This window comes from Zeus faber (genome assembly GCF_960531495.2).
Source record: "Zeus faber genome assembly, chromosome: 11".
NCBI lineage: Eukaryota > Metazoa > Chordata > Actinopteri > Zeiformes > Zeidae > Zeus > Zeus faber.
Window position 1 is genome coordinate 4,233,613 of NC_137205.1, and position 25,812 is coordinate 4,259,424.

Below are 25,812 nucleotides of genomic sequence, written 5' to 3' on the forward strand. Positions count from 1 at the left end.
GGTCATATTGGTTAGTTCACTACACATATCCAGTACTACATCTGGAATACCATACATACTACATTCGTACTATCGTCAAGCATACTTCAGTTCTCACCATTGATGTGGCAGACGTCTTTGATGTAAGCCAGCAGCACAACGATGAGACTGTCCAGCTTTTCAGCGACAGGGTGCGCCATCACAGTGCCGCTGCAGCTGTGCTCTTCAGGCTCATCCTCATCCTGGAGGGAGGGGACAAAGAAAGGGAGAAGAAAACAGAGACATTGTTGTGTGTTGGGGGGATAAAAGAGACTTGGACGTTAGTGTACTGTGGAATTGCAGCCTAGAATCTGATCAATGTTATATTATCATACACTCTGGTTTGCCATTTATATTTTTCCATTGTTGTAACGGGTCCAACCTGCAGGGCTATAACCCTATTGTTTTTGCTCAGATTTTTATTTGTATTAATCTTCTTGTGTTGTATGAAATTACTCGCGCGATTGGAGCATTTGCGCACGGTACTGACGGTACGCACCAGCGATGGGGTGCCCACGATCGGCACACTAAAACAGTGTTTTTATTGTAAATGTAGGTAATTTTAATTTACGTCTCCTTATGGAACATAACAAGTGAGTATGGAATGATACCATGCGTAATGGGGACACTTTCTCCGTGACTCACTCCCCGATCACCCCCTCTTCATGTGTTATGCATAGAAAATAATCTTAATGACTCTACGAGTCGTGCCCCATTCCTCCGTGCCCTGTCCCCACAGTTTTTAATTGTTTTTAGGAAGGGGGCACAGCATTGGGGGAGCACGGAGAGCAGTGTTTGATTCACACATGTAAAAATATATTTATATTTCCCCTTATTAAAATTCCTCATTGAATTGGTATCCTTGTGCATTTGTAAGCTTCCATCTGTTTATTCTGTTATTGGAATAGACACCGACTGACAAAAAATAAAAAACTGACTACTTGACTTGAAGGATCTCACTCAACTGACGCGTTTCCGACTGATGATTAGACTTGCGACCTTCAGGGGGCAGCCCTATAGACAACCCCAGCCAATGCTGCGTGTCATGGAAAAAAAACTGCAACAATTTGTTACAGGAGTCACCTACACGAATAACAATATGGTGACTAATATTACTAAAGTTGAAAAAGTCATAAAAACAGAAAAGGAAGGTGAATAACTGATTTATTTATGTTCCTGAAGATCGCCTTATTTTTGTACTAAAAGAGCAGCTATATTTTCTATTTATTTTACTCATTTTATTTTGGAGCTTACTGGTAGTCCATCTTTGGGATTTTATATTGAGTTCATTTAGTTTGGTAAAGTTCTATACAGTTGAGAAAAGTAGCAGAATCTGACAGGCTAAATTAAGAATTTAACTTGTTGACTGATTGTTTAATGTTAATGCCTTCCATCGCTGTCTTAGTTTCTTCACGTTTACATTAGTTTAACATAATTTTCCTAGTAAACATTTCTTTAGTATCTTAGGATCTTAGGTAGCCAACTGCTCCTAGATACGCAAGATACTACGATGGGTCAAATGCAAAGAACTCATTTCTTATGTAAATGTATAATGATTATGTACATTTCTCTGTCTATATGGGTTTCTACATTATTTGATTATCATTATTTATTTATCCATGATTCAGGATTTGCTATAATTACATAATTGATTCATTTTCAAGATTTTGATTATATTTAATATTTGACATACTTTCTAGTGATTTTGGACTGGACTGTTCAACGGTTGTTAAGGCTGGAAACATACCCCCGCACTTTGGGCTACTAGTGTCAATAATGCGAGAGGAGACATGCCCACCTTGCTCAAATATACCTTTTAACACCTCTTTATAAAACACTAAAATCCAAAATCATAGCTTCCATTAGCAGAAGTAAGCTTAGCTATTAAGAGCCTAAAGCATTTCTCGCAAGAAGTACCAGTTTTCCATTCCATTTAGTAATGTCGTAAACATAGACGTAATGGTTGGGCAAAACTTGGTCTTAAGGGGGCAATTGACAACTTTTTTGCTTTTATTTATCATTATAAAGTTGATGTTGATTGTACAGTGTAATAGCTATAGAATAATGACCCCATCGGCGTTTAAAGGCATATGATTGCATGTTGATTTTGTGACCCACGAAATGACGGCATCCTGCCGCTAGATTGCAGTGTTTCCATATCGGCGTTTAACTAAAGCGGTTTTCTAACAAGTGATGGAGTGAAAAAGTTCAACAAATAATCCCAAAATGTCCAAAAGAGATAAATTGATGCAGAAGGAAGGCAATTTAATGAAAGATGGGAAAGCAACTACATGTTTGTGCTTCAAGGAGCAACCGGTATGTGTTCTGTGTTACCAGGCAGTGTTGGTGATGAAGGAATACAATTTACATCGGCATTTCGACACCAAACACGGAGCTAAGTATGCTGAATTTTGCCTCCAAGAAAAACATCAAATTGTCCAAGAAGTAAAAGGCAGACTGCAATGGCAGCAGAATATGTTTACAAAAGCTACAGCCAAAAATGATGCAGCAGTGAAAGCTAGCTTTATTGTGGCTGAAGAAATCGCCAGAGGTTCCAAGTGTTTTTCAGATGGTGCATTTTTGAAGCGGTGCATGCTAAAGGTATGTGAGCAGGTGTGCCCCGACCAGATACACTTTGAAAAATGTCAGTTTGTTAAGAAACACCATCGCAGAGAGTTAAGGAACTAGCAGGCAATCTGACAACACAGCTGGCCGAAGAGACAGGCAGTTACCTGGCTTTATCATTAGCTGTGGATGAAAGCAGAGACAACACAGATACACACACCTCTGATAACTTAGTATAGCCTTATCCACCAAGAAGCTCTGTGTGAAAAGGTTGTGGAACTGGATTTTATAATGATCACAGTCATGAAAACAGTAAACTTCATTCGGCGTGTGGCCTGAATCACCACCAGTTCCAGCTGTTTTTGAAGGAGGTGGGCTCGGAACATGGAGATGTACCATACAATAAAAAAGTAAGGTGGCTGAGTAGGAGCGCGGTGTTCAAGCGATTTTTTTGAGCTTAAGGAAGAAATTGCTCTTCAAGATTCAAGATTTTTATTTGTCACATACATATACATACTTTCATACATACAGTGAAATGTAATGCAACACACCAGGTGATAACACACAATATGTCCTAGGAAAAAAAAAAAAAAATCTTTCTAATAGACCGACTAACTGACTCCTAAAACGTAATACAGGAGGTTGAATACTTATAGAATAAAATAAAAATATATAGAATAAAATAAAATACAATAAAAATAAAATGAAATAAAATGGAATGGATAGAGGGAATATGCTTATGTATATACAGATATGTGCATTAAAGTGTCTTGTGAATTCAAGTGGCATGTGAATGTGAATAAAGTGAGGTAGTGTTTGGGATAATACAGCACAGTATACAACAGTACGGCCGACAATACGGCATCACGAACAACCCTGAACAGTGATACAGTATGCGGTACAGTATGCTACATACAGTACAGTAGGTAGTGGAGCCTAGTGCATGGCTCAGTTAGGACCCCTGGTGAGGTCAGCGTTGACAGTTCTAATGGCTTGAGGGAAGAAACTCCGTCTCAGTCTCTCTGTTCTCGCTGTGTGACTGTGGAGGTGCTTGCCTGACCACAGTAGCTGGAACAGTCTGTTGTTGGGGTGATGAGGATCCTTCATGATCCTGCGGACTCTGCTACTACTCCTCCTGGTGTATAACTCTTGCAGGGAGGGGAAGGTAGTTCCAGTGGTACGTTCAGCTGAACCCACCACCCTCTGCAGGGCCCGCCTGTCCTGGGCAGTACAGTTCCCAAACCAGGCAGTGATGTTGCCTGTCAGGATGCTCTCCAACGCTCCAGAGTAGAAGGACTTGAGGATCCTCACCGAGACCCGGAATTTCTTCAGCTGCCTGAGATGGTAAAGACGCTGCCTCGCCTTTCTCACCAGAGTGTCTGTGTGAACAGTCCATGTTAAGTCCTCTGTGACGTGGACTCCCAGATATCTGAAGCTGCTCACCCTATCGACAGAAGTCCCATTAATCAAAAAGGGCGCGTGCGTCCTCGATTGTGATCCTCGCCTAAAGTCCACAATCAGCTCCTTGGTTTTGCTGACGTTCAGGTGGAGGCTGTTGTCCTGGCACCAGAGTGACAGGTCAGCCACCTCCTCGCGGTAGGCCTTCTCATCGCAGTCGGTGATCAGGCCCACAACCACGGTGTCGTCAGCAAACTTGATGATGGTGTTGGAGCTGGACCTGGCCACAGTCATGTGTGTACAGGGAGTACAGTAGGGGGCTGAGGACGCTTTTCATGCAAAGTAAAGGAAAACCCTTGTCTGAACTATCAGATTCAAGAGGTTGATTCGTCACATACATACGTTCATACATACTGTATATGCAGTGAAATGTCTTTGCAATGCCCCCAGAGATTATGCACAATAGTTACTAAAGCGAACATAATAGCTAATCTAATTCCTACCAAGCTAACTAACTGAAAGTATCTGATTCCTAAAACGTAACGCAGTTAGTGAATAGAATAATATAAATCAAATAAAATAAAAATAAGGCTCAAAAAGATAACACAAAGTGGGGATACAAAATAGAAGGGAATAAGAGTTATATATATGGGATAGGCTATTTGTATATACAGATATGCGCAGTAAAGTGCATGTGAATATAGTGAGTATGGAGATATACATTACAGTATACAACAGTACGACACAGAAAAAGTTCCAGTGGTACTTTCGGCTGAACGCACCACCTTCTGCAGGGCCCGCCTGTCCTGAGCGGTACAGTTCCCAAACCAGGCAGTGATGTTGCCTGTCAGGATGCTCTCCACCGCTCCAGAGTAGAAGGACTTGAGGATCCTCACTGAGACCCTGAATTTCTTAAGCTGCCTCAGGTGGTAAAGACACTGCCTCGCCTTTCTCACCAGAATGTCTGTAGGTAAAGTCCATGTTAAAAAATGTGGACTCCTAGGTACTTGAAGCTGCTCACCCTGTCGACATAAGTCCCATTAATCACCAACGGCGCGTGTGTCCTCAGTTGTAATCCCCTCCACAATCAACTCCTTAGTTTTGCTGACGTTCGGGAGGAGGCTGTTGTCCTGGCACCAGAGTGTCAGGTCAGCCACCTCCTCACAGTAGGCCTTCTCATCGTCGTCGGTGATCAGGCCCACCACGATGGTGTCATCAGCAAACTTGATGATGGTGTTGGAGCTGGACCTGGGCACACAGTCATGTGTGTACAGGGAGTACAGTAGGGGGCTGAGGACGCAGCCCTGGGGGGATTCTGTGTTCAGGGTGAGGGAGCTGGACATGTGCCTCCCCACCCTAACCACCTGCAGCCGGGGTGAGAAGAAGTCTAGGGTCCAGGCACACAGCAGAGGGCTCAGTGCTAGCTCCTGCAGCTTGACAGCCAGTCTGGTGGGGACTATGGTATTTAAAGCTGAACTATAGTTGATGAACAGCAATCTCACATAGGCCCACTCCCGGCCATCCAGGTGCGTGAGCGTAGTGTGCAGTACCTGGGAGACCGCATCGACTGTGGATCTGTTCGGCCGGTACGCAAACTGCAGCGGGTCCAAGGTGCAGGAGAAGGAGGCGCAGATGTAATCCTTAATCAGCCTCTCAAAGCACTTCATGACCACCAGGGTGAGGGCCACCGGACGGAAGTCACTCATGCAGGCTGGAGAGGCGATCTTCGGGACAGGAATGACGATGGACATCTTCAGTACTTGCCAAGATATGCCATGGGCCCGCAGCTTTCCTGGTGTTCACCTGCATTAGAGCCCTCCTGACATCATGGTTGGACAAAGAGTGCACACTCATCCCCAGCGGTGTAACTCCAATTAGCTGGCGAGCTAGCGGTGTTGTTGCCAGATGCAAACCGTGCGAAAAAGGAGTTAAGTTCGTTGGCTAGGGAGGCGTCCACACTCGTCTCTGGGGAGAAGCTGCTGTTGTAGTTCGTAATAGTCTGTAGCCCCTGCCACAAGCGTCTGGTGTCCCGTTGCTCCATCTGCCACCCTAAGCAGATTGTTCAACACCGCTTTCTAACTGTCCATATTTGCGGATACAAGACCCATGTTGTAAGCGGGCGTGCAAGCATTCAGAGTGCCACGGACGGATTTATCAACCCACGGTCCCTGGTTCGGAAATATCCGAACTTTCACCATGGGAACGATGCTATCCGCTAACATAGCTATAAAGCACGTAGCTACTTCCGTAAACTCACTGACATCACTGGAACTTGATTGGAACATGCCCCAGTCTATGTCAGTAAGCGTGGCCTCTGATTGGTCTGACCGACGCTTTACATCCTTCGACGCTACAGTTTCACACGCGGTGCACGGCTTATAAACAGGAAGTAGTGGACTGATACAATTTCCTGAAAGCAGGGAGCAAGACGGTCTTGTATTTATGTAGCAGTGGTCCAAAGTTCTATCCCCCCTGGTAGCACACGTGATGTGTTGATGGAAATTAGGCCAAACTTTTTTAAAGGTTCGCCTTGTTATAGGCGAACCTTAGTTGATGTGAATAACAACTAAACAATTGATGTGAATAACTAAAACAACTAAAAAAACAAACGAACAAGGCTTCCATACAAAGGTAAATAAATAAACAACACGTCTTAGTAGGCACAGTGTAATCAACGCGGTGATAAGGACTTTTCAGAGTTGTAACCTCCGACGTCCAAACCACCACAGTCCTCGTTGCTGTCTGGATCAACAAGTCTCTCCACAGCTCCTCTTCTCACAATACTCTCACCACAACAGCCACATCGGGATGTTTGTTCTGAAGTCCGCACAACACATCATGCTGGTGGTCCGATAGTGCTGTGTCGGTTGTTGTTGCGGTGGAATATAAACTGCTGTAATGATGACCGAGTTGAAATCCCGGGGGAGGTAGAATGGACGGCATGAGATGGTCAGCTGGTCCAGGTTTGGCGAGCAGGAGCGGAAGAGAGTCTTGATATTGTTACACCAGCGGCTGTTTATCATGAGGCAGACGCCTCCACCCTTCCACTTCTCAGACTCTTCCGACCTGTCGGCGCGGAACACGGAGAAGGACTCGGCTGGACGAATGGCTTCATTGGCACCAGTGGGTTCAGCCATGTCTCTGTCAGGCAGAGGAGAAAACAGTTTCTCGTATCCCGTTGGAATGTAATCCTCACTCGAAGGTCATCCATCTTGTTCTCCAAGGACTGGACATTAGCAAGAATGATGCTTGGCAGAGATGGACGGTAAGGTTGCGTCCTCATTCTGACCCGAATGCCGCCACGTTTAACGTGGTGCCGTGGAACAGCAGCTACATTGTTGTTGTTGAGACCGTTGGTGCGTAAGATCTCCGGGGACCACTCTGGATCCGCAGATAAAAAGTCCCAAAGTTGATCTTCCAGGGAAATTTTTATATCCACGAGTGAATCGCTGCCGTAGGAGATCACTGCTGATGAGTTTTTGATAGACATAGTGACATAAGAGGGATAAAAATACTAAAAATGTGCATAATCAACTGGCGCGCCTGTGCAGGCTGCCGCTAATGGGTGGCGCCACGTCACAATGATAAACTGGCTGTGTAATTTTGTTATTTTGTGTGACATAACGGAGCATCTCAACCAACTGAATCAGAGGCTGCAGGGACACAAACAAGTCATCACGCAGAGGTCCGACATGATGACAGCTTTCCAGCGTAAACTGCACCTATGAAAGTCACAACTGGAACAGGACAATCTTGCCCACTTCCCTGTCAGTCAGATCGCAGCCTCAGTTCCCGGTGCTTTTTCATGCGCTCGGTGGGCTACCAAAGTGAACTGGTTAATTAATGAATTTGATCAGCACTTCTCTGACTTTAGAACACAGCACTCAGGCTTTGCCATCTTTCACAATCCTTTCACCACCGATGTCAACAGTGCACCCCATCTCCTTCAGATGGAGTTAATAGAAGTTCACAGCAATAGTGGCCTGAGAGCAAAGTTCCAGGATGCGGCAATGGAGGACTTTTACCCTCTACTGCCCCCTACTTTGATGCCACAGCTCCGAATTCCTGCTGCCTGTGTTCTGTCCATGTTTGGAGCACCTACCTGTGTGAACAGATGTTTTCAATAATGAATCTAAACAAGACCGAGCACAGATCACGCATCACCGATGACAACCTCCATGCTGCTAGGACCTAAAGCCAGACATTGACAGACTAACCACGGGAAAACTGTGTCAGACATCTGGCCAGAAAACAAATAGGTAAGCATTTAAAAAAAAAAAAAAAAAAAAAATTAAAAATATAATAAAATGTAATTCAACCAAAAATAAGTACAGTGTAATATTTGTGCAATTAAATGGTTGTGCTTGCATTTTGTTTTGTGTTTGTTGTTATTTTCAGAACATGATCAATGGATGAGGATGGTGTGTGATATGGTGAGGAAGGATGAACTTTGTGTGTTCAAGGCCAGGCAGCATCACCTCATCAACTTCACCCAGAACCTGACCAATATAGTTGTGAACTGAGACAACCCTTATTGTTATTTTGAGTTAATTACATATACTACTTTGTATGTGTAGCAATGTATTCAGTGTGTTTACAGGTGTATGTGTTCATGCAGCCAAATGTTTACTGTAATCAAAACCATCTCTCATTAGTTGGATGTATGCCCTCTGCAGCCATTTGATTTTGTAAAATGCCACATCTGCCACACATGTTCTTGGCAGCTCACAATTATTTGTTGTAGCATAGTTCTGCCCTCTCGTTTTGAACAAAGGTGATGTAATAACTTGTGTTTGATGACATTTGCCTTTGTTATTAACTTGAAAAGTTTGATCTTTGATTGATGGAGTAATGTGGATTACTTAACCTGATAAATTAAAGGGAATTATATTATAATAACACACAGCAATGTGCTTACATATATTTTTACATGGATTGCTGGCCTGAGAGAAATGCATGTACAATATTTGTACACTTGAATAAATAATCAAATGCAGAGACAGTTATTTAATCATATATTAAGGAGTAGTTACATTTATACAGTCTTACAGTTATGACAATAATGATGTGTGTGAAAATGAGTTTGACACTCCCGATGTAGATCCTTGAATATAACATTTCATTTAACATAATGTTTAATATAATAGTTCCATTAGTTTAATATAATATTTAGTTTATTATATAGCAATATAATATAACCTTTCAAGTACCTGGGTGTCCACATCACAGAGGACTTAACATGGACTACACACACACAGACACTCTGGTGAGACAGCTGAAGAAATTCACGGTCTCAGTGAGGATGCTTAAGTCCTTCTACTCTGGAGCAGTGAAGGGCATCCTGACAGGCAATATCGTTGCCTGGTTTGTGAACTGTACTGCTCAGGATAGGCGGGCCCTGCAGAGGGTGGTGCGTTCAGCCGAACGCACAACTGGAAGTACCCTCCCCTCCCTGCAGGACTTATACACCAGGAGGTGTAGTAGTAGAGCCCACAGGATCATAAAGGATCCTCACCACCCCAACACAGACTGTTCCAGCTACTGCGGTCGGGGAAGCGCCTCCACAGTCTCACAGCGAGGACAGAGAGACTGAAAGGGAAGACAGAGTTTCTTCCCACAAGCCATAAGGTCTGGTAACACTGAACTCACCAGGGGTGCTCACTGAGACATAGGCCCCATTGCCTTACTTTACTGTATGTTGCATACTGTACTGCATTCTGTATCACTGTACTGGGTTATAGCATACTGCGCTGTATTGCTGTTCTGTTTGCTGTGTTGTACTGTTGTATACTGTACTGTATATCTCCACACTACCTCACTTTATTCACATGCCACTTTACTGCACATATCTGTATCTACAAATAGCCTATCCCATATACATAAGTCTATTCCCTTCATTTTTATTTTGTTTCAGTATTACCTTTTTGAGTCTTTTTTTTTTAATTAATTCTAATTACTAACTGCATTACGTTTTAGGAATCGGTAAGTTGTTAGTTATTTAGGTAGTAATTAGGTTAACTATTGTGTTCAAATTAGAACTTATTTCACTGCACATACACTACTCACAAAAAGTTAGGGATATTGGGCTTTCGGGTCAAATTTCAGGATGAACCTAAAATGCACCATAACCTTTACAGGTGAACTTTAATTTGACCTTCTCTAAACTTTTGAATGCACATATCCAACTGTTCAATGTTTCAGTACTTTTTGCACAACTTGCTGTTCTCTAACAAGGAGCTGAATGGCAAAATTCACAACAGGTGTTTGATCCATACATCGACCAATACATTTCCTGGTTCAATTAGAATTGGTATTTAAACAGTCCTCGTCATCATGCTGTTCACATTTTGACATCATGAAACCAAGACGACACCTAACAACTGATCAACAGTACCTTGCCATTGCGAGGCTTCAAACAGGATGTTCTCAGAGGGAAGTGGCCACTGAGCTTAGAGTGTCACAGAGTGTCATCAGCAGGTTCCAACTGAGATACAGAGAGACTGGAAGAGTCAGAAAAAGGCATAGAAGTGGACGTCCTTCAGCCACATCCCACACTGATGAGCGCTTCATTGTGAACAATGCCCTGCGGAACCGGATGATGAATGCCACTCAACTCCAGGCACATTTAAGGGAGGTGAGAGGCACCCAAGTGTCACGTCAGACCATTCAAAACCGTTTACATCAGCGTGGTCTGCGTGCTAGACGACCTGCAAGGGTCCGTGACCACGCCACCAGGCACAGGCATCATCGTCTTGCATGGGCCAGGGAGCATTTACGCTGAATGAGGGACCAGTGGGCCTCAGTGCTGTTCTCTGATGAAAGTCCATTCACGTTGAGCAGAAATGATGGCCGCCAACGATGTTAGAGACGTCAAGGAGAGCGCTATGCATCAGCCACTGTTGTCACCAGACGAGCCTTGGGTGGTGGTGGTGTTACAGTGTGGACAGGTGTTTCTAGTCAATGCAGAACTGCCCTAAACTTTGTGAATGGTACAGTGACAAGCGCATACTACCTGAATAACATCATTAATCCAGTCATTGTGCCCATGCATGAACAACACAGGCCTAATTTCATCTTCATGGACGACAATGCTCCAGCTCATTGAGGTCGCATCATTAGGGAACGGCTGTTGGTGACTGGAGCACCTCAAATGGAGTGGCCTGCACTTTCTCCAGACCTGAATCCCATAGAAAACCTATGGGATCAGCTGAGTGGCCGTGTAGAGGCTCGTAACTCTGTACCCCCGAACCTCATTGACCTAAGGGCCACCCTTCAAGAAGAGTGGGGTGCCATGCCTCAGCAGACAGTAAGTCGACTTGTGAACAGCATGAGACGTCGTTGTCAAGCTGTAATTGATGCTCAAGGGCACATGACAAGTTATTGAGACTGACATTTTTTGTTGTGGTGTACCCACCACTGTTGTTGGCTTTTGTTTCAATAAATTGTTTGAGATGAGGAAATCACCATTGCATGCTTCTACTTAAATGCCCTACTTTCATGATATAATATCACTGTAGCGTGAACTTTTTACATTTTTCATAAATTTCACCCGAAAGCCAAATATCCCTAACTTTTTGTTAGTAGTGTATGTAGGAACGTGTGTATACTGTATGTATGTGACAAATAAACCTCTTGAATCTTGAATAAAAACTACACATTGAAATCAGTTGAGAAATTTAAACGTAGGAAGGAGGAAGGAATAGGAATAGGAAGATGGAGCAGCTATCAACAACCAGGAGCAGATCTCCAACCTTCTTGGGCAGTGCCTTGGGATCCACAACCATGAGTTCAGTTTTGTTATTGCTGAGTTTGAACAGGTTTGATGACATCCAGACTTCGATATCGTGGAGGCAGTTGAGAAGAGACTGAGAGGGAGCCGCGTGGATGGTTTTGTGCTGAGGTATAACTGGGTGTCATCTACGTAGGTGTGGAAGCATAGGAAGCACTTGCGTATGATCTGACCAAAAGGGAGCATGTAAATGGTGAGAGGAGGGACCCAAGCACGGAGCCTTGAGGCGCGCCTTGGTCTACTGGGCCAGGGAGGAGCAGGAGTCTCTGATAGTGACAAATTGTTTCCTGTTGGTGAGGTAGGATTGGAACCAGGAGAGTGCTGTACCGGAGAGGCCAAGGTAGCCGGATAGACGGTTGAGGAGGATAGTGTGAGAGACTGTGTCGAGGATGAGGATACTGACGTAGCCTGCATCAGCAGCAATGAGGAGGTTGTTAGTGATTTTAATGAGGGCGGTCTCTGTGCTGTGCTGAGTTCTGAATCTAGATTGAAGGTGTTCGTGACGCTCATGGTTGTAAATGTGCTGTTGAAGTTGGGCGGCAACTGCTAGTTCCATGATTTTGCTTAGGAACAGAAGGTTAGAGATCAGGCTGTAGTGGTTGGGGTTGTCAGATGCTGTTTGAAGGCCTCAAAGGTGGACAGTGAGGCGTTATCTTCTGTAGAGCCTCTCCAGCTGACAGTCGCTGGCCTTCATGGTGTGGAGTACAGAGGTGTACCAGGGGACAGGGTGAGTGAAGGAGACCGTCCGGGTTTTGAAGGGGGCAAGAGAACTGAGGCTGAGGGACAGGGCAGAGTTGTAATGGGCAACCAGGCCATCCACCCTGGTGTCAGGGGGATGTCGGAGGGTGTTGATCATGGCTGGTGTACTCAATGACTTGAGGTTCCTGAATGTGATGGTGCGTTTAACGCATTGCCTGGGCGGGGGGACAGGAACAGTGAACAGGACAGCATGGTGGTCAGAAGCAGCCAGGTCCAGGTCCAGGCACTGAAGATAGAAGGGAGAGGTGCCAGTGGTGCACACCAGATCAAGCGTGTGGCCTTTGGCTTGGCTGGGACCTTGAACGTGCTGTGTAATGTTAAAACAGTCCAACAGTGACAGGATATCTGTGGCAAACGTACAGCTGGTGGAGTCCATGTGGATGTTGAAGTCCCCCAGCAGAAGGGTCGATTGGGACATGGAACAGATTGAGGTAAGCAGTTCAGACAGCTCAGACATGAAGGTGGTGGAGACTTTAAGGGGGGCGATAGATGAGGACAACCTGTGGGTGTGCAGTTAGAGAGAATGCAACACATTCAAAAGAGGTGATGTTTGGTCTGGTGTATTACAGCCAGCCCACCACAAGGACCTATGGAGCGGGACTTCTGCATGTAGACATATCCAGGGAGGTGGCTTGGTTGAGTGTAATAAAGTCCTGTTGAACTTGCCAAGTTTCTGTTAAACAGAGAAAGTTAATTTTCCGTTGATAAATGAGTAGTGATTTGTTGCTGAGAGATCTTGCATTCTGTAGCATAAATGTTGCAGTTTTAACTATGGAAGGCGAGGCAGGCCAGTTGGGAGGAACGAGCCTGTCAACACAGACCAGCGACTGCAGACAGAGTGAACAGGGGATTTGTTATGATGACGTTGCCTCTGCCGATTCCACATTATGGATGGAATTGTGCGATCTGAGTAAACAGATTTACAGCGAGCAGCCCTGTGGAAATACTAAGGGGAGCGCAGGAGTTCGATGGATTTAATGTCGGCAAGGCAGTTTAGAGTGGAGTGATAGGAGAGATTCATGAGTTCCAATGCGGAGTATTTTAGGAGCACCATCTCAGCAACAGGAGAGCACCATCTCAGCAACAGGTGAGCGCCTATCTCAGCTTGCGGCGCTAGCGGTGGTAGCGACGCTAGCTAGCAGGAAGGGCTAGCAGTGAGATGACAGGGCTGGGAGCTCACAAGACGGCAAGCCGTTGATCCAATTTCAGCAGAAAAACAAAAATAAATAGCCTCAGGTAGTTGCAGCAGTGGGTCAAAACTGAAGTAGTGATAGCCAAAAGTTCGGGGAGATGAGAAACAAACTAAAACAGACACGCAAACACGCAGGTGAGAAGCGGCAACAAAACATGCCAGCGTCCTCTCGACACAATGCGACCGTCACTAATCTGACTTTTTCAGGACTACGAAACATACGTTACCTTCAAACGTTGAAGCCTTCAAATTGGGGAAAACGAGGCTGTATTTCAAAATTACATTTGAAGGAGCCTCCGGAATGGGACAGCACTTTGTCATCTCAGTATCACGCATTCGGTCTTAAAATGCAGGCTGCAGCCCCTGAAATGGGACACAGCTTGTATGTCCATGTCCAAGCCCTCGTTGTTTATCTTGAAGGCAGGTGACAGCATTTTGAGAGATCTACATACAGATGGATTGAAGCCCCCCCCCCCAAATATTTTCTTCATCCGATCTCAACGAATAATGTAGGTGGCCAATTTTTGTTTCAAAACGGCAAATTTCCCCAAAAAGTGACAAGTTTGCCTGAGGGGGGAAAGTTGACTATTGCTCATTTAAGAGGCATCACGCTTCCACCCAAATCATGACCTTGCAGGTCAATGTGTTAGAGTAGGCGGTAGAGCTGGTGGTCTAGTGATCTAAAGGTTGCTGGTTCGATCCCAGGCTCCTCCTGCTAGCATGCTGTAGTGTCCTTGAGCAAGACACTTAACCCCTAATTGCTCCTGATGGCTGCGTCCGTCGGTGTTTGAACAATTGTAAGTCGCTTTGGATAAAAGTGTCTAATGTAATAGTTGTTACCATGTTGAAGAGTCGCTCCTCTGTGCGATCATGATCTCCTCGTTGCTTTAGGGTATTCTCCTCTGCCACCTCGATTGCTTCTCGCGGCGCGCTCACCTTAAATGAAAAACAAAACAAAAATGAATTGCAGACAAGATCTGATATGCCGATTTTCTTACAAAACAATTGCAAACATGTTGAAATGACAGCAATAATTGGTCATTGCACATGAAAACTGCTCATAAATAAATAAAAATTGGATTTCAACTCCACTTCACCAAAAGCATGCACACATCATCGTGTGACCAGTGATGGACATTTGGAACCAGATCCCCGGGCGCGTCGTTGAATGCTGCCCACTGCTCCTGGCTGCCCCACCGGAGGAAGGACAAGCCAGGATGGGTCAAATGCAGAGGCCTCATTTCACCGGCCACCATCCAAGGTGTGTGTGTGTGTATGCATGTGTTGTAGTGAGTCATGTGATCAGTAAAGATTCTTCTTCTTCTACATCATATCCATTAGATAACAGACACAATCTTTTGCCAAGTAACAAATAGGCCATACAGCCACGGCAATCCAGGCTATTCTCATTTGTAGTTCCACGTTGGTGGAACGAGCTGCCAAAAATGACCAGAGCAGGGACCTCCCTCTCTCTCTTTAAGAAGCACTTGAAGACCCAGCTCTTCAGTGAGTACCTCCTCTCCTAACCTACAAATACTTAGCACTACTTAGCAGTATTTATTGTTAGACTTATCTCTGTCGCAATGTAGCTTGAATGTTATTCTCCCTTGTAAGTCGCTTTGGATAAAAGCGTCTGCTAAATGACTAAATGTAAATGTAATGTAAACCAACATAGGTCGCAGGAAAGGGAGGGGGCTGGTGTGGTCGACCGTTAATAGCAGGGATACACCAAATACTTACAAATGATGTCCAATGTCAAACCAACCTGATTCTTAGATTAGTCTGAACCGATCACAAGAGTTTCTGAACAGGTGAAGTCAAATGACTGGCATGCACTTAACGACCCTTAAGACAAGAGATCTCTTCATGATTCTCCCAGGATCTGGAAAATGTCTTGGGACTCCTGGATACCTCCTTGAGCTTGTTTCAGTGATTTTAGCTCTGTAGGTGTGTCTGCAGGTCGGCACACATTTTTTACATAAAAGCGTTGACCACTTACGTCCAGTTTGAGCATCTTTCCAATGATGACCTCTAATACGTCTCGTCGAATGGATGGCATGTACACAGTCACCCTAAGGAGGTTATGGACGTAGCACTCCTGTAAAGAATAATAAACCAGTTAATAATAAATAAGGTTTTTTTCAATATTAAGCTACTAAGAAATCTCAGCCTCTCACCAAAGTTTTGGAGGACTTCTGCACAAAAGGGAATTTGTCGTTGAGAATGGGCATCAGGAAACGACTGGTACTAAGTGGAGAGAGGCAGAGCCATAATTAGGAAAAGTCGTATTTTGTCTGTGTTTAAAATAAACAAACAAACAAAAAAGGAAGCAGGATGGATATTTCGCATATTAAACATACACTTATCAATGAATGCGTTTGCCGTACATTTTGTGTGAAACGTTACCACATACTAAAGCTAATGTACTCTTGGAAGCAAAACTAAAAGCAAACTAAAAGGCTGCCGCTGTGTCCAAAATGGCATAATAGCTTACTATTTAGTAGTGTTCAGTATATCTGAAACCACAGTATGCTCAAATAGTGGCGCACACAGTACCAGGATGACCTACTACATCCGGTGAAATATCATCATATGCAATCAATGAACCTTCTGGTTCATAAGTGAGTTTCATGATCCGATAAGTGACTTACGATGGGACATATCTGCTGATGAGCTGTAGTGCCTGATGGCACCGATCAAAATGTATCAGAAGGTCTATTAAAAGGCAAGGCAAAAAAACAACTATTTAGTGAACACAATGGACAATATCATAACTTCAAACTCTGGTCTTATAATAAACACAATGCCCTAAAGAATAGGGATGTAACGATACACCAAGCGAACGGTTCGATGCGAAATACTGTTCGATACAGTCAAACACACACACACACACACACACACACACACACACACACACACACACACACACACACACACACACACACACACACACACACACACACACACACACACACACACACACACACACACACACACACACACACACACACCCCCACCCACCCACCCACCCACCCCTCTCTAACGGAAAAAAATAGTATTCGATTCCTTCTTATTTTCCTTTGGCATTAAATGTGCAAAAACATTTAAAGAGCAACTATCGGGTTACATTTTTGAATGAATTTACAATTTTGGGCTTATGGAGAAAATGGTTTGAAAAAAATTATATATATTTTTACAGGCAGCAGGGGCAGGAGCAAATACAGCGAAAATGCAGGTATTTTAATTTAGTCTTTTTTCTAACATCTTGTCAGTGATGTCACAGGTGTGAGTCTCACTGCCACAGCGCAGTAGCAGGGTGGTTGTCGGCAGGTCAGTCAGTTTCACAGCTAGTTAGTATGGTGAAGTAATGTGTTTACAATTCATCATTTAGAAGTAAAGAGTATTCGAGTGGTTCTGCAGCGGAACCTCCGGAACAGGAGCAGCAGCACCGCTCCCTGTGGGATTAAGCGGAACGGTCTATTAGTCATGTTCCTGCTTTTTTTTACTTTAATACAAGTAGGAATAAATATAAATATTTAAAAAAAACACACTGAGCATCTCTCCGCTTCTCTTGTACTTACTATTCACTGTAACACTAGCTCTGTCCAGTCTCACCCATGTGACGTCACATTTCAGTTTGCAATGTCCGATTTTTAGGCTGGTGTGGATAATCGTATTACAAAAATGACTCTATCAGCTGTATAGTAAAAAATACCTGAAAAATTCTTAAATTGAATTGCTACATTATCTCCCCATACATTAATTCACTGGGTATGCCAACCTGCAAGTTGCCCTTTAATTAAAGTACAACAGTGAGTGCAAATGTTTATGTGAAATCACTTTTATGAAATAAATAACCTTTTAAAATGTTGATGATGTTTGACTAAATTAATGAATTTCAAACAATTACAAGAATTTTAACTCCAATGCTCTGCGGGATATTTTTTTCCTCTTACTAGTTGCAGGAAACAGAGCTGCAAATGCATATCGTGATCAATTTTCAGCTGCATGTTGCATATCGTCAAGTTTTGTACCACAAGATTCCGTGCCACAATATATTGTTACACCCCGACTGAATACTATTTGAGATATCCTGAAAGCAAAGCGGTGGTTATCTCTGCCATTTCTAAAGTCACAGGACTTACTTTCGTCTTCGTTGTCCGAATCCGAGACGTCAACTCCTCCTTCGCAAAATGTCACTCTCTCTAGTTGTAAAAAGGAAGAGATTAAGAATGCCAAAACTAATAATAATAATAATAATAATAATACAAGTATAGATAACTGTATTGTATACTGTAGTCTGATACCAGGCTAAAATAGCCCTAATCAATCTGATACCAACAACCACAACAAACATGTCCGATATTTCAGCATAGATAAAGCAAGTTGTCCAGCAAGGATGTCTCCTATAAAGAAAAATGACCAAATGCTCATCAATAGAGTTTTATCAGAATGCATTTGGATTTTTAAATCCCAAATTAAAACAAATATTTAACCTCCTCTAGAGTGCAAATACACCTTTACATTTTGGACTGAGTCTTGCTCTTGGGTAAATGCCTCCACAAAATATTGATACAGGTACTGAAATTCTCAGTGAGATCATTTTGAAGACCGTGTGTGTTTGTTATTTTTAGCAATTGATTTACTCGTTGCTTTGTCAGATTAAACATAAAACTTTCCAGAGTAGCAAAATTAAAGATTAAATGGCAACTGATTACAACTACAGTATGTTGTGCTGGTATCATGTATGTGTTGCTTTAGTTATGCAAGCATTTTTTTATGAGAATGAGCAGCATTACACTGAGCAGCCCTAACCTCAAGATTTACATCAAAAGCTATGTCAACAATGCAGTAAGAATGATGTAGAGACGGCAGGAAACCCGCCATCTGTAATTGGAACAGACACGGTGCTCTTTCCGCTGGACAGCCTTACTGGGGGTGAAGTGGGAGATCAGCATCTTGAGGCAGGGACATAGGAAGACAGTCTGAGCCGAGACCAGGTTTCCGAGGAAGGCAAGGTACTCCTCTGCCACTCCTGGGCTGCGGTTCGGCCATGAAAGACTCTGAGAACGCACGCACGCAGGCACGCACACACACAAAACTCAACACAAAGCAGTGACTTATACACATATATGCTTCACTGTTGGCTACGTTGATAGCTTTGGCTCTTCTGTTGATTTAACAGAGCCTTGGCTAGCTGGTTATTGTGGTATGTAATGTGTTAGTTGTGGCTTGGTCTTGTGAGATTATCTGTTCGCCATCCCTACCGTGAGCCAAGCTAAGCGATTTTTTTGTTATAATTTGTTGTTGAAGTTGTTAAAAGTAATATGAGTAATTAAAAATATGATTCAAAACAGAATTGTTTTAATTGTTAATAATGAGTTAAGTACATAACTTTTACATAGATGAGGAAATCTTAGAGGCCTCGTCCACAGGCCGTGTGCCAGCGCAGTAGGGGCTGTATAACCAATTCTCAACCATTGGATACATTTAGACTGTCTCACAGCACCTCCAAACCCTGAATGATGCTTAAAAGTACCAAGATTCAGAAGCAATGGATGTGGAAAAGGGGGCCTTGGTCCAACCCTACTTTCCGTACTCCTAGCAGTAATTGATATCAAGTGAACTTCCCTACTCACCAGAATTGTGTGAATAAGGGATTCATGTTCTTTGCTGATCTGAGTCACACAGTTCCGTAACTCTTGTAGCCAATTGATGATCTGAGCATCCTGCAAGGCAAAGAGGAGCGAGTATTGGAACGGACGTGATGAGTGACCTCTCTAATGGTACAGATAGGAGACATGGTGAAAGTAAAGGATAGTTAATTTTTGATGGTTTAATGCTGCATGCCCATTTAAGGGGTTCTCAAACTTTTTTAAACCAAGGACCCCTTATGAGAGAAAATAAACTGAGGACCACATTATGTATGTAATAGTTATGAGGCCTATTTCTCACAATTTCAACAAACCAAACTTATGAACTGAAGTGACTGACATTATTACAGTAAATCACACTCTGTTCATTTTCTTTAAATTTCCACAGAAGACAATCATTTTCACAGAACTATATCAGGGTGCAGTATCTCATGCAGCATTTTAAGCGGGGTTACCCTGGCATCTTTTAGCTTTCACAAGTGCATCTATATCAGGCGTCACATCCTGAATGGTAGCCAATTCAGGATGTTATTCAAGTGCTTGTTTGTGAGCCTGTTTTATTGATGCTCATTACAGAGAAAACTTGCTCACAAAGATATGTGGTTCCAAACATGCACAACACTTTTGCAGCAAGGGCTGTCAAGTTGGGGTAACGTGGCAAGAGATACTGATAAAATGTGTCCAAGCCAGCTGCGGCAAACTTGCCCTTCAAATCTGAGTCACACTGCAAGTCTATTATTTCAAGTTGGATGTTGACGGGCAGATCAAGCGCATTTGCGGTGAATGGTCAAGCAAAAAACGTTGAAGTCTTTCTCCAGTTCACCAAAAATCTGAAAGCGTGTCTCAAACTCCCACAATAGTCCCGTTATTTTATCTTTGAGGGCCATTGAGACCATTGAGGGCGCACCATCTGTAGCCAGGCTGACAGCGCGGGACCAGTCCACTTCGAGCTGTCCTGTCCAACACACAGCTTTCCCATTCACTTCTGTGAATAAATAGGAGGATGACCATTTTTCTTGGAAAACTCTGCACTCTGCATCCACTTTTCTCTTTTTTGACAGAGACATTTTGGGGCAATGAGGGTGCCAAAGCACGTAATGTTCAAATTGGTCAGGCTCTGGACTGGCTGTAGCCTACTTGTTCAGCCCCAGTATAAACAGTTTGCTTGCTTAACAGAATTGCTATTGTGACACCCACTGGACACATTTAGAAAAGCAGTTTCATTCATTGAAAAATTGCAGCTCAATTTTATGCTTTGCAAAATCATTTCGCGGGCCGGATTAAACCTGTTCGCGGGCCTGATTCGGCCCGCGGGCCGTATGTTTGACACCCCTGGTCTAGGGCTGGTCTGTTTTAGTAGAAGGTCTAGGCTCTAGACTTTCTACTAAAACTACAAATTGTGGAACCAAAAGCAGCATTCTCTAGACCAGGGGTGTCAAACATACGGTCCGCGGGCTGGATCAGGCCCGCAAACAGGTTTAATCCGGCCCGCGAGATGATTTTGCAAAGCATAAAATTGAGCTGCAATACTGGGGCTGAACAAGTAGGCTACAGCCAGTCCAGAGCTAGCCTGTCTTTCTGCCCGACCCATTTGAACATTACATGTTCAGGATGTGACGCCTGATATAGATGCACTTGTGAAAGCTAAAAGATGCCAGGGTAACCCCACTTAAAATGCTGCATGAGATACTGCACCCTGATATAGTTCTGTGAAAATGATTGTCTTCTGTGGAAATTTAAAGAAAATGAACAGAGTGTGATTTACTATAATAATGTCAGTCACTTCAGTTCATAAGTTTGGTTTGTTGAAATTGTTCATGCATTGCACAGCTTTTATTTTTCTATCAAGAAATAGTGTAGCCTACAAGGCAGGGAGTAAATCAACCCTCTTGAATAGTTTCTACCTCGGTTTGTATGGTTTGTTGAGTTAGCACAGGATTAATATGTGGAAATGACAAATGAGGTATTTGATACATAAGAGAGTTGTTTTATTTATTTATTTTGTATTTTTTTTCAATCCCAGATAGGCTCTGACTTAAAGTTTAATGGCTTTCTAGATACACTGAGACGAAGTCTAAGTTCTTTTTGGAGTAAAACAAAGAAAACAATCTGAAGTTGTCATTATTTTTAAGTTTTTATGCCTTGACTTTACTGGTCCGGCCCGCTTGAGAACAGATTTTCCTCCAGGTGGCCCCTGAGCTAAAATGAGTTTGACACCCCTGGTCTAGACCTTCTACTAAAACTACAAATTGTGGAATGTATCAACCTTTAAGGGGTTAAAGTGAATATTTGGTTTCTTTTTTAACCCTTCGCTTTTAATACCATTTGCATTTGAAGTTTTTTCATTATCATAGTTGGATTAATTTGTGAGTTTAGCATTCATTGTTTGTATTTCACACAGCAGCTTCTGGCTTGCATGCATTTTATTGCTGGAATGAGTAACAATCTATAAATTCATTGCGGCTTTTAACAGGAGGAATGCGGTGCCGGTTCTTCTCCGTGGGTCCGAAGGAGAGCACAGGGAAGGCAGCGGTGGGTTGGTCCCATTAACCAGAGGAGGAGGATGCAGAGAGATTTTCACAATGTATAAATGTGTATTTATTGATCTGTTTCTGTAATAAAGTGTTTTATGGTTCTTTTTTGTTATCAGTTATTAGTGGTTCAATTATTAAATTAAGAAAAAGATGCAATGGATATATCCTTGTACATTTGTTAAAAAAACATTAATAGCTTAAAAATACCTTATAAATAAATGTACAGATTTCTCTACTACAAAAATCTATTGCTTGACAAGTCAGTTTGACTAGAGACCCCACATAGTTGACTCCAAGCAGCAAGGAGACCGTCCCCCCCTTCCACTGTCCTCCATGTTGCCGACATGTATGGTATACCAGACCAATAAAGTCTATAAAACTACTTCCCAAGTATGAAGTAAAATCTAAAGTCTATTCCTGGCCCTGATATTTTTTTTCCTGCTGGAATAATTCTATTTTTTTACTTAGAGGTTTTATTTGTTGTGGGGGAAAATGTATTAGCTTGTTAATTGAACCCAGTAATCCACCGCATATCAGTGATTTTATATATGTGGTTGATGCATACCAGGCTTGGTGATTAAATATTTTCACTAAATACGTCTTTGAATGGACCTCTACGCGGATTTAGGCTCCAGTTTATGCATGCAGCACGGAAAAATAGGGCCAAGGCGTCTAGGAACCTCGCGGCATGACACGAGGCACCTGATGCGTAGATGCACGCCTGACGGAGCTGGTGTGAATTGCAACATTGATTAATATGGCAGCGTATCTGAAGCTTTGACACACCACTGACATGACTTTCTTGGTTTCAATTGGGGGTTACTCCACCCTCTAGATCTATGAAATATTGACTCGATCAACTATCATTATATTTGCTGAACTTGATAAAGATAATTTGATAATTTTGTTATTATATCGATATATGGCTGAGTCATCCCAGAGATGATAGTACGCTCTAAGGGAGACAGTGAAATTCAGTTTTATTTCTTGTTTTCATCTTGTTCCAATCCTTTTCCCTGCCACAATTTAGTGATGCTGCCATAACATGTATGCCTTCAGATTTGACAATATAAAGAGAAAGCCCTATTGTAAAAACATGGGGTTTTTTTGTAAAAGTCCAACTAGTATACCCATTGAATAAAACACACACCGCCAAATCTTCGACACAAATGCCAACAAAATGTAAGACGTTTAGTGGGTACCTTAATGTCCGGATCTGACAACTGCCGTTTCATTAGGTCGTAGTCACCCGAGTCCCCCTTCAAAAAGACAAAGTTTAACCATGACTATGACACTTCTTGGCATATCTTACTACCAACACTGCTTAGGTCAGAGCTCAGAGGATTCTGTTCTAGTCAGGTGCAAGAAAATGAACCAAATAGGGCTGCCCCCCGAAGGTCAACGAGACGAGTTGAATCCTCAGTCGGAAACCAGTCAGTCGACTGAGATTCTTCAAGTCAAGTAGTCTTTTTTTCTGCGCATAACGCATGGCGAGGGGTGCTCGGGAGTGAATCACGGAGAACGTATCCCCAGTACGCACGGTTTCATTCCATTACGCACTTGTTTCGTTGCAAGGAGACGTAAAATTAAATAACTACATCTACAATAAAAACTGTTTTGGCATCGTCTGTACCGTCGGAGAGAGACAGGTGCACAAAATGCCTCGATAATAGAATAGTCGCATTGAACAGCCAAATCGGATTCGACTCACAAACTTCTGAGTCGGATACATCTTTAGAAACAAAGGACAAAAATCCTTCACAAGATAAGAACAATGTGCAAACAACACAATGTACTAACAGTAGGTAGGTATGTAGGTAGGTAGATATAATAAAGTAGTAAAAAGTACTTTTTTTAAAAACTTAAATTGGCAATTTAAAATAAATCTAAAAATAAATTAAAAATATGATAGGAAACTGTGTATTGTAGCAATATTGTATCATTGTCACAATATCATACTATAAAACAATATAAAGTTATACTACATCGGGTACGGGTCTGACCTCTCTCTGTTTGGCTAGCGTGGCCACGACACTGCCTCCGAACCGTACGGTCTTCACGGGAGGGGTGTTCATGAAGTCCCGACCTTCGATCTCCATATCTTTTCAATTGACCAAAAACTGACAAACTGTATTTATATATATATATATATATATATATATATATATATATATATATATAATTTTTTTTTTCACACCAACGAAAATCCGCTGCTGTCCGGACCAGCTGGCAGCGAAAGATAGTACACAAAGTGTTGCGTAAAATGATCACCCTAACAAACTCCAGGAATGGTGGCAAAGTGACGCTGGAAAGGCATCTTGTCTCATGCCAGCGTGCTCCCCCCTTGCGTCACACATGACTCCTTCCCAGATTCGAGCCAAGCACCAAACACGCAGAACGTTTCCAAAACAGGAAGCAAACCATCGTCCTGTTTAATGTTTTTCAATCGGCTGGTTGGTGCATTATCGCTCCCTACTGGACTGGAGTATAAGGGTACGTGGGGGTATCAGCTGATGTGACCAAAAACAAAGAAATATTAGAAATAGATATACATATTATATATTTATATATTAAGAGAAATATTGAAAATACAATTTAAAGAAAAGTGTGCTGTGTTTGCATAATTACAATATGTCATGAGATCTATCAACATCATCTCAGTAATTTTCACATACGATTTGATATATCCTGTGGTTTCAGACATACTATACATGTGGCCATAACAATCGGCTTAATTGAAGTGTTCCAAGAACTCAGAGCAGCTGTTATTCCAATATTATAGTTTCAAAGAGATTTATTTTGTTTAATTTACAAAATAAATGGAAGAAGATATGATCAAAATCAAGTATAAAGGGTAACAATATAAGTGAACATGTGTTGAATGTCAATTTTATATATAAAATCAACTAATCTGACTCTTGGCAGTCACAAAACATCTCTGGTCAGTAAGAGTAGGCCTACAGGAGCTCGTTTCCCCTTTCAATTGTATTCAAATCCACTTTACCAGCCTCTTAACCACATCATGAATATTACTTCATCTGTGGTGTGCTACAAATCTGCTTCTTTGACTTTTGGCTGCTCCCATTAGGGGTCGCCACAGCAGATCATCTGCCTCCAATACCTTCTGTTCTGCATGTCTTCCTCCCTTACACCAACCGCCTGCATGTCCTCCCTCGCCACATCTATAAACCTTCTCTTTAGCCTTCCTCTTTTCCTCTTGCCTGACAGCTCCATCCTCAGCATCCTTCTCCCAATGTCACTCTTATCTCTCCTCCACACGTGTCCAAACCATCTCAATCTCACCTCTCTCACTTTTCCACCAAACTGTCCAACCTGAGCTGTCCCTCTAATGTACTCATTCTTAATCCTGTCCATCCTTGTCACTCCCACTGAAAATCTCAACATCCTTAACTCTGCCTCCTCCAGTTCAGCCACCTGCCTTTTGTCAGAGCCACCGCCTCTAAACTGTACAACATGGCTGGTCTCACGACCGTCCTGAAGACCTTCCCCTTCACTCTTGCTGGAACCCTTCCGTCAACGATCACCCCGGACACTCTTCTCCACCCACTCCACCCTGCCTGTACTCTGTTATTCACCTCTCTCCCACACTCTCCGCTGCTTTGGATGGTCGACCCCAAGTACTTGAACTCATCCGCCTTCTCCACCTCCACTCCTTGCATTCTCAGCTTTTCGCCGTCCTCCCTCCTATTTCCTGCCTGGAGAAGTGATTTCCCACTTCTCCAGGCTCTCCTCAACCTGCTCCCTACTCTCGCTACAGACCACAATGTCATTCGCGAACATCATAGTCCACGGAGACTCCTGCCTGATTTCATCTGTTAACCTGTCCATCACCATTGCAAACAAGAAAGGGCTCAGAGCTGATCCTTGATGAAATCCCACCTC

General features: G+C 43.0%; 1 protein-coding gene across 2 annotated transcripts in view; it reads right to left on the reverse strand.

Moving 5' to 3' along the window:
- rrn3 (RRN3 homolog, RNA polymerase I transcription factor) overlaps positions 1–24,263 on the reverse strand; it is a 35,542-nt gene extending 11,279 nt beyond the window's left edge. The window contains exons 1-10 of one of the 2 annotated variants that reach the window (XM_080009951.1): positions 23,913–24,263; positions 23,112–23,168; positions 19,361–19,450; positions 18,655–18,784; positions 17,867–17,926; positions 16,373–16,436; positions 15,899–15,968; positions 15,721–15,819; positions 14,562–14,657; positions 98–221 (exon numbers count right to left, since the gene is read on the reverse strand). In XM_080009951.1, coding sequence (XP_079866077.1) covers positions 98–221; positions 14,562–14,657; positions 15,721–15,819; positions 15,899–15,968; positions 16,373–16,436; positions 17,867–17,926; positions 18,655–18,784; positions 19,361–19,450; positions 23,112–23,168; positions 23,913–24,008 — 886 coding nt within the window. In that variant the 5' untranslated portion in view covers positions 24,009–24,263. The remainder of the gene's footprint in view (positions 1–97; positions 222–14,561; positions 14,658–15,720; positions 15,820–15,898; positions 15,969–16,372; positions 16,437–17,866; positions 17,927–18,654; positions 18,785–19,360; positions 19,451–23,111; positions 23,169–23,912) is intronic. The other variant, XM_080009952.1, reaches the window with a different exon arrangement.
- Between the last annotated feature and the right edge of the window lie 1,549 nt (positions 24,264–25,812).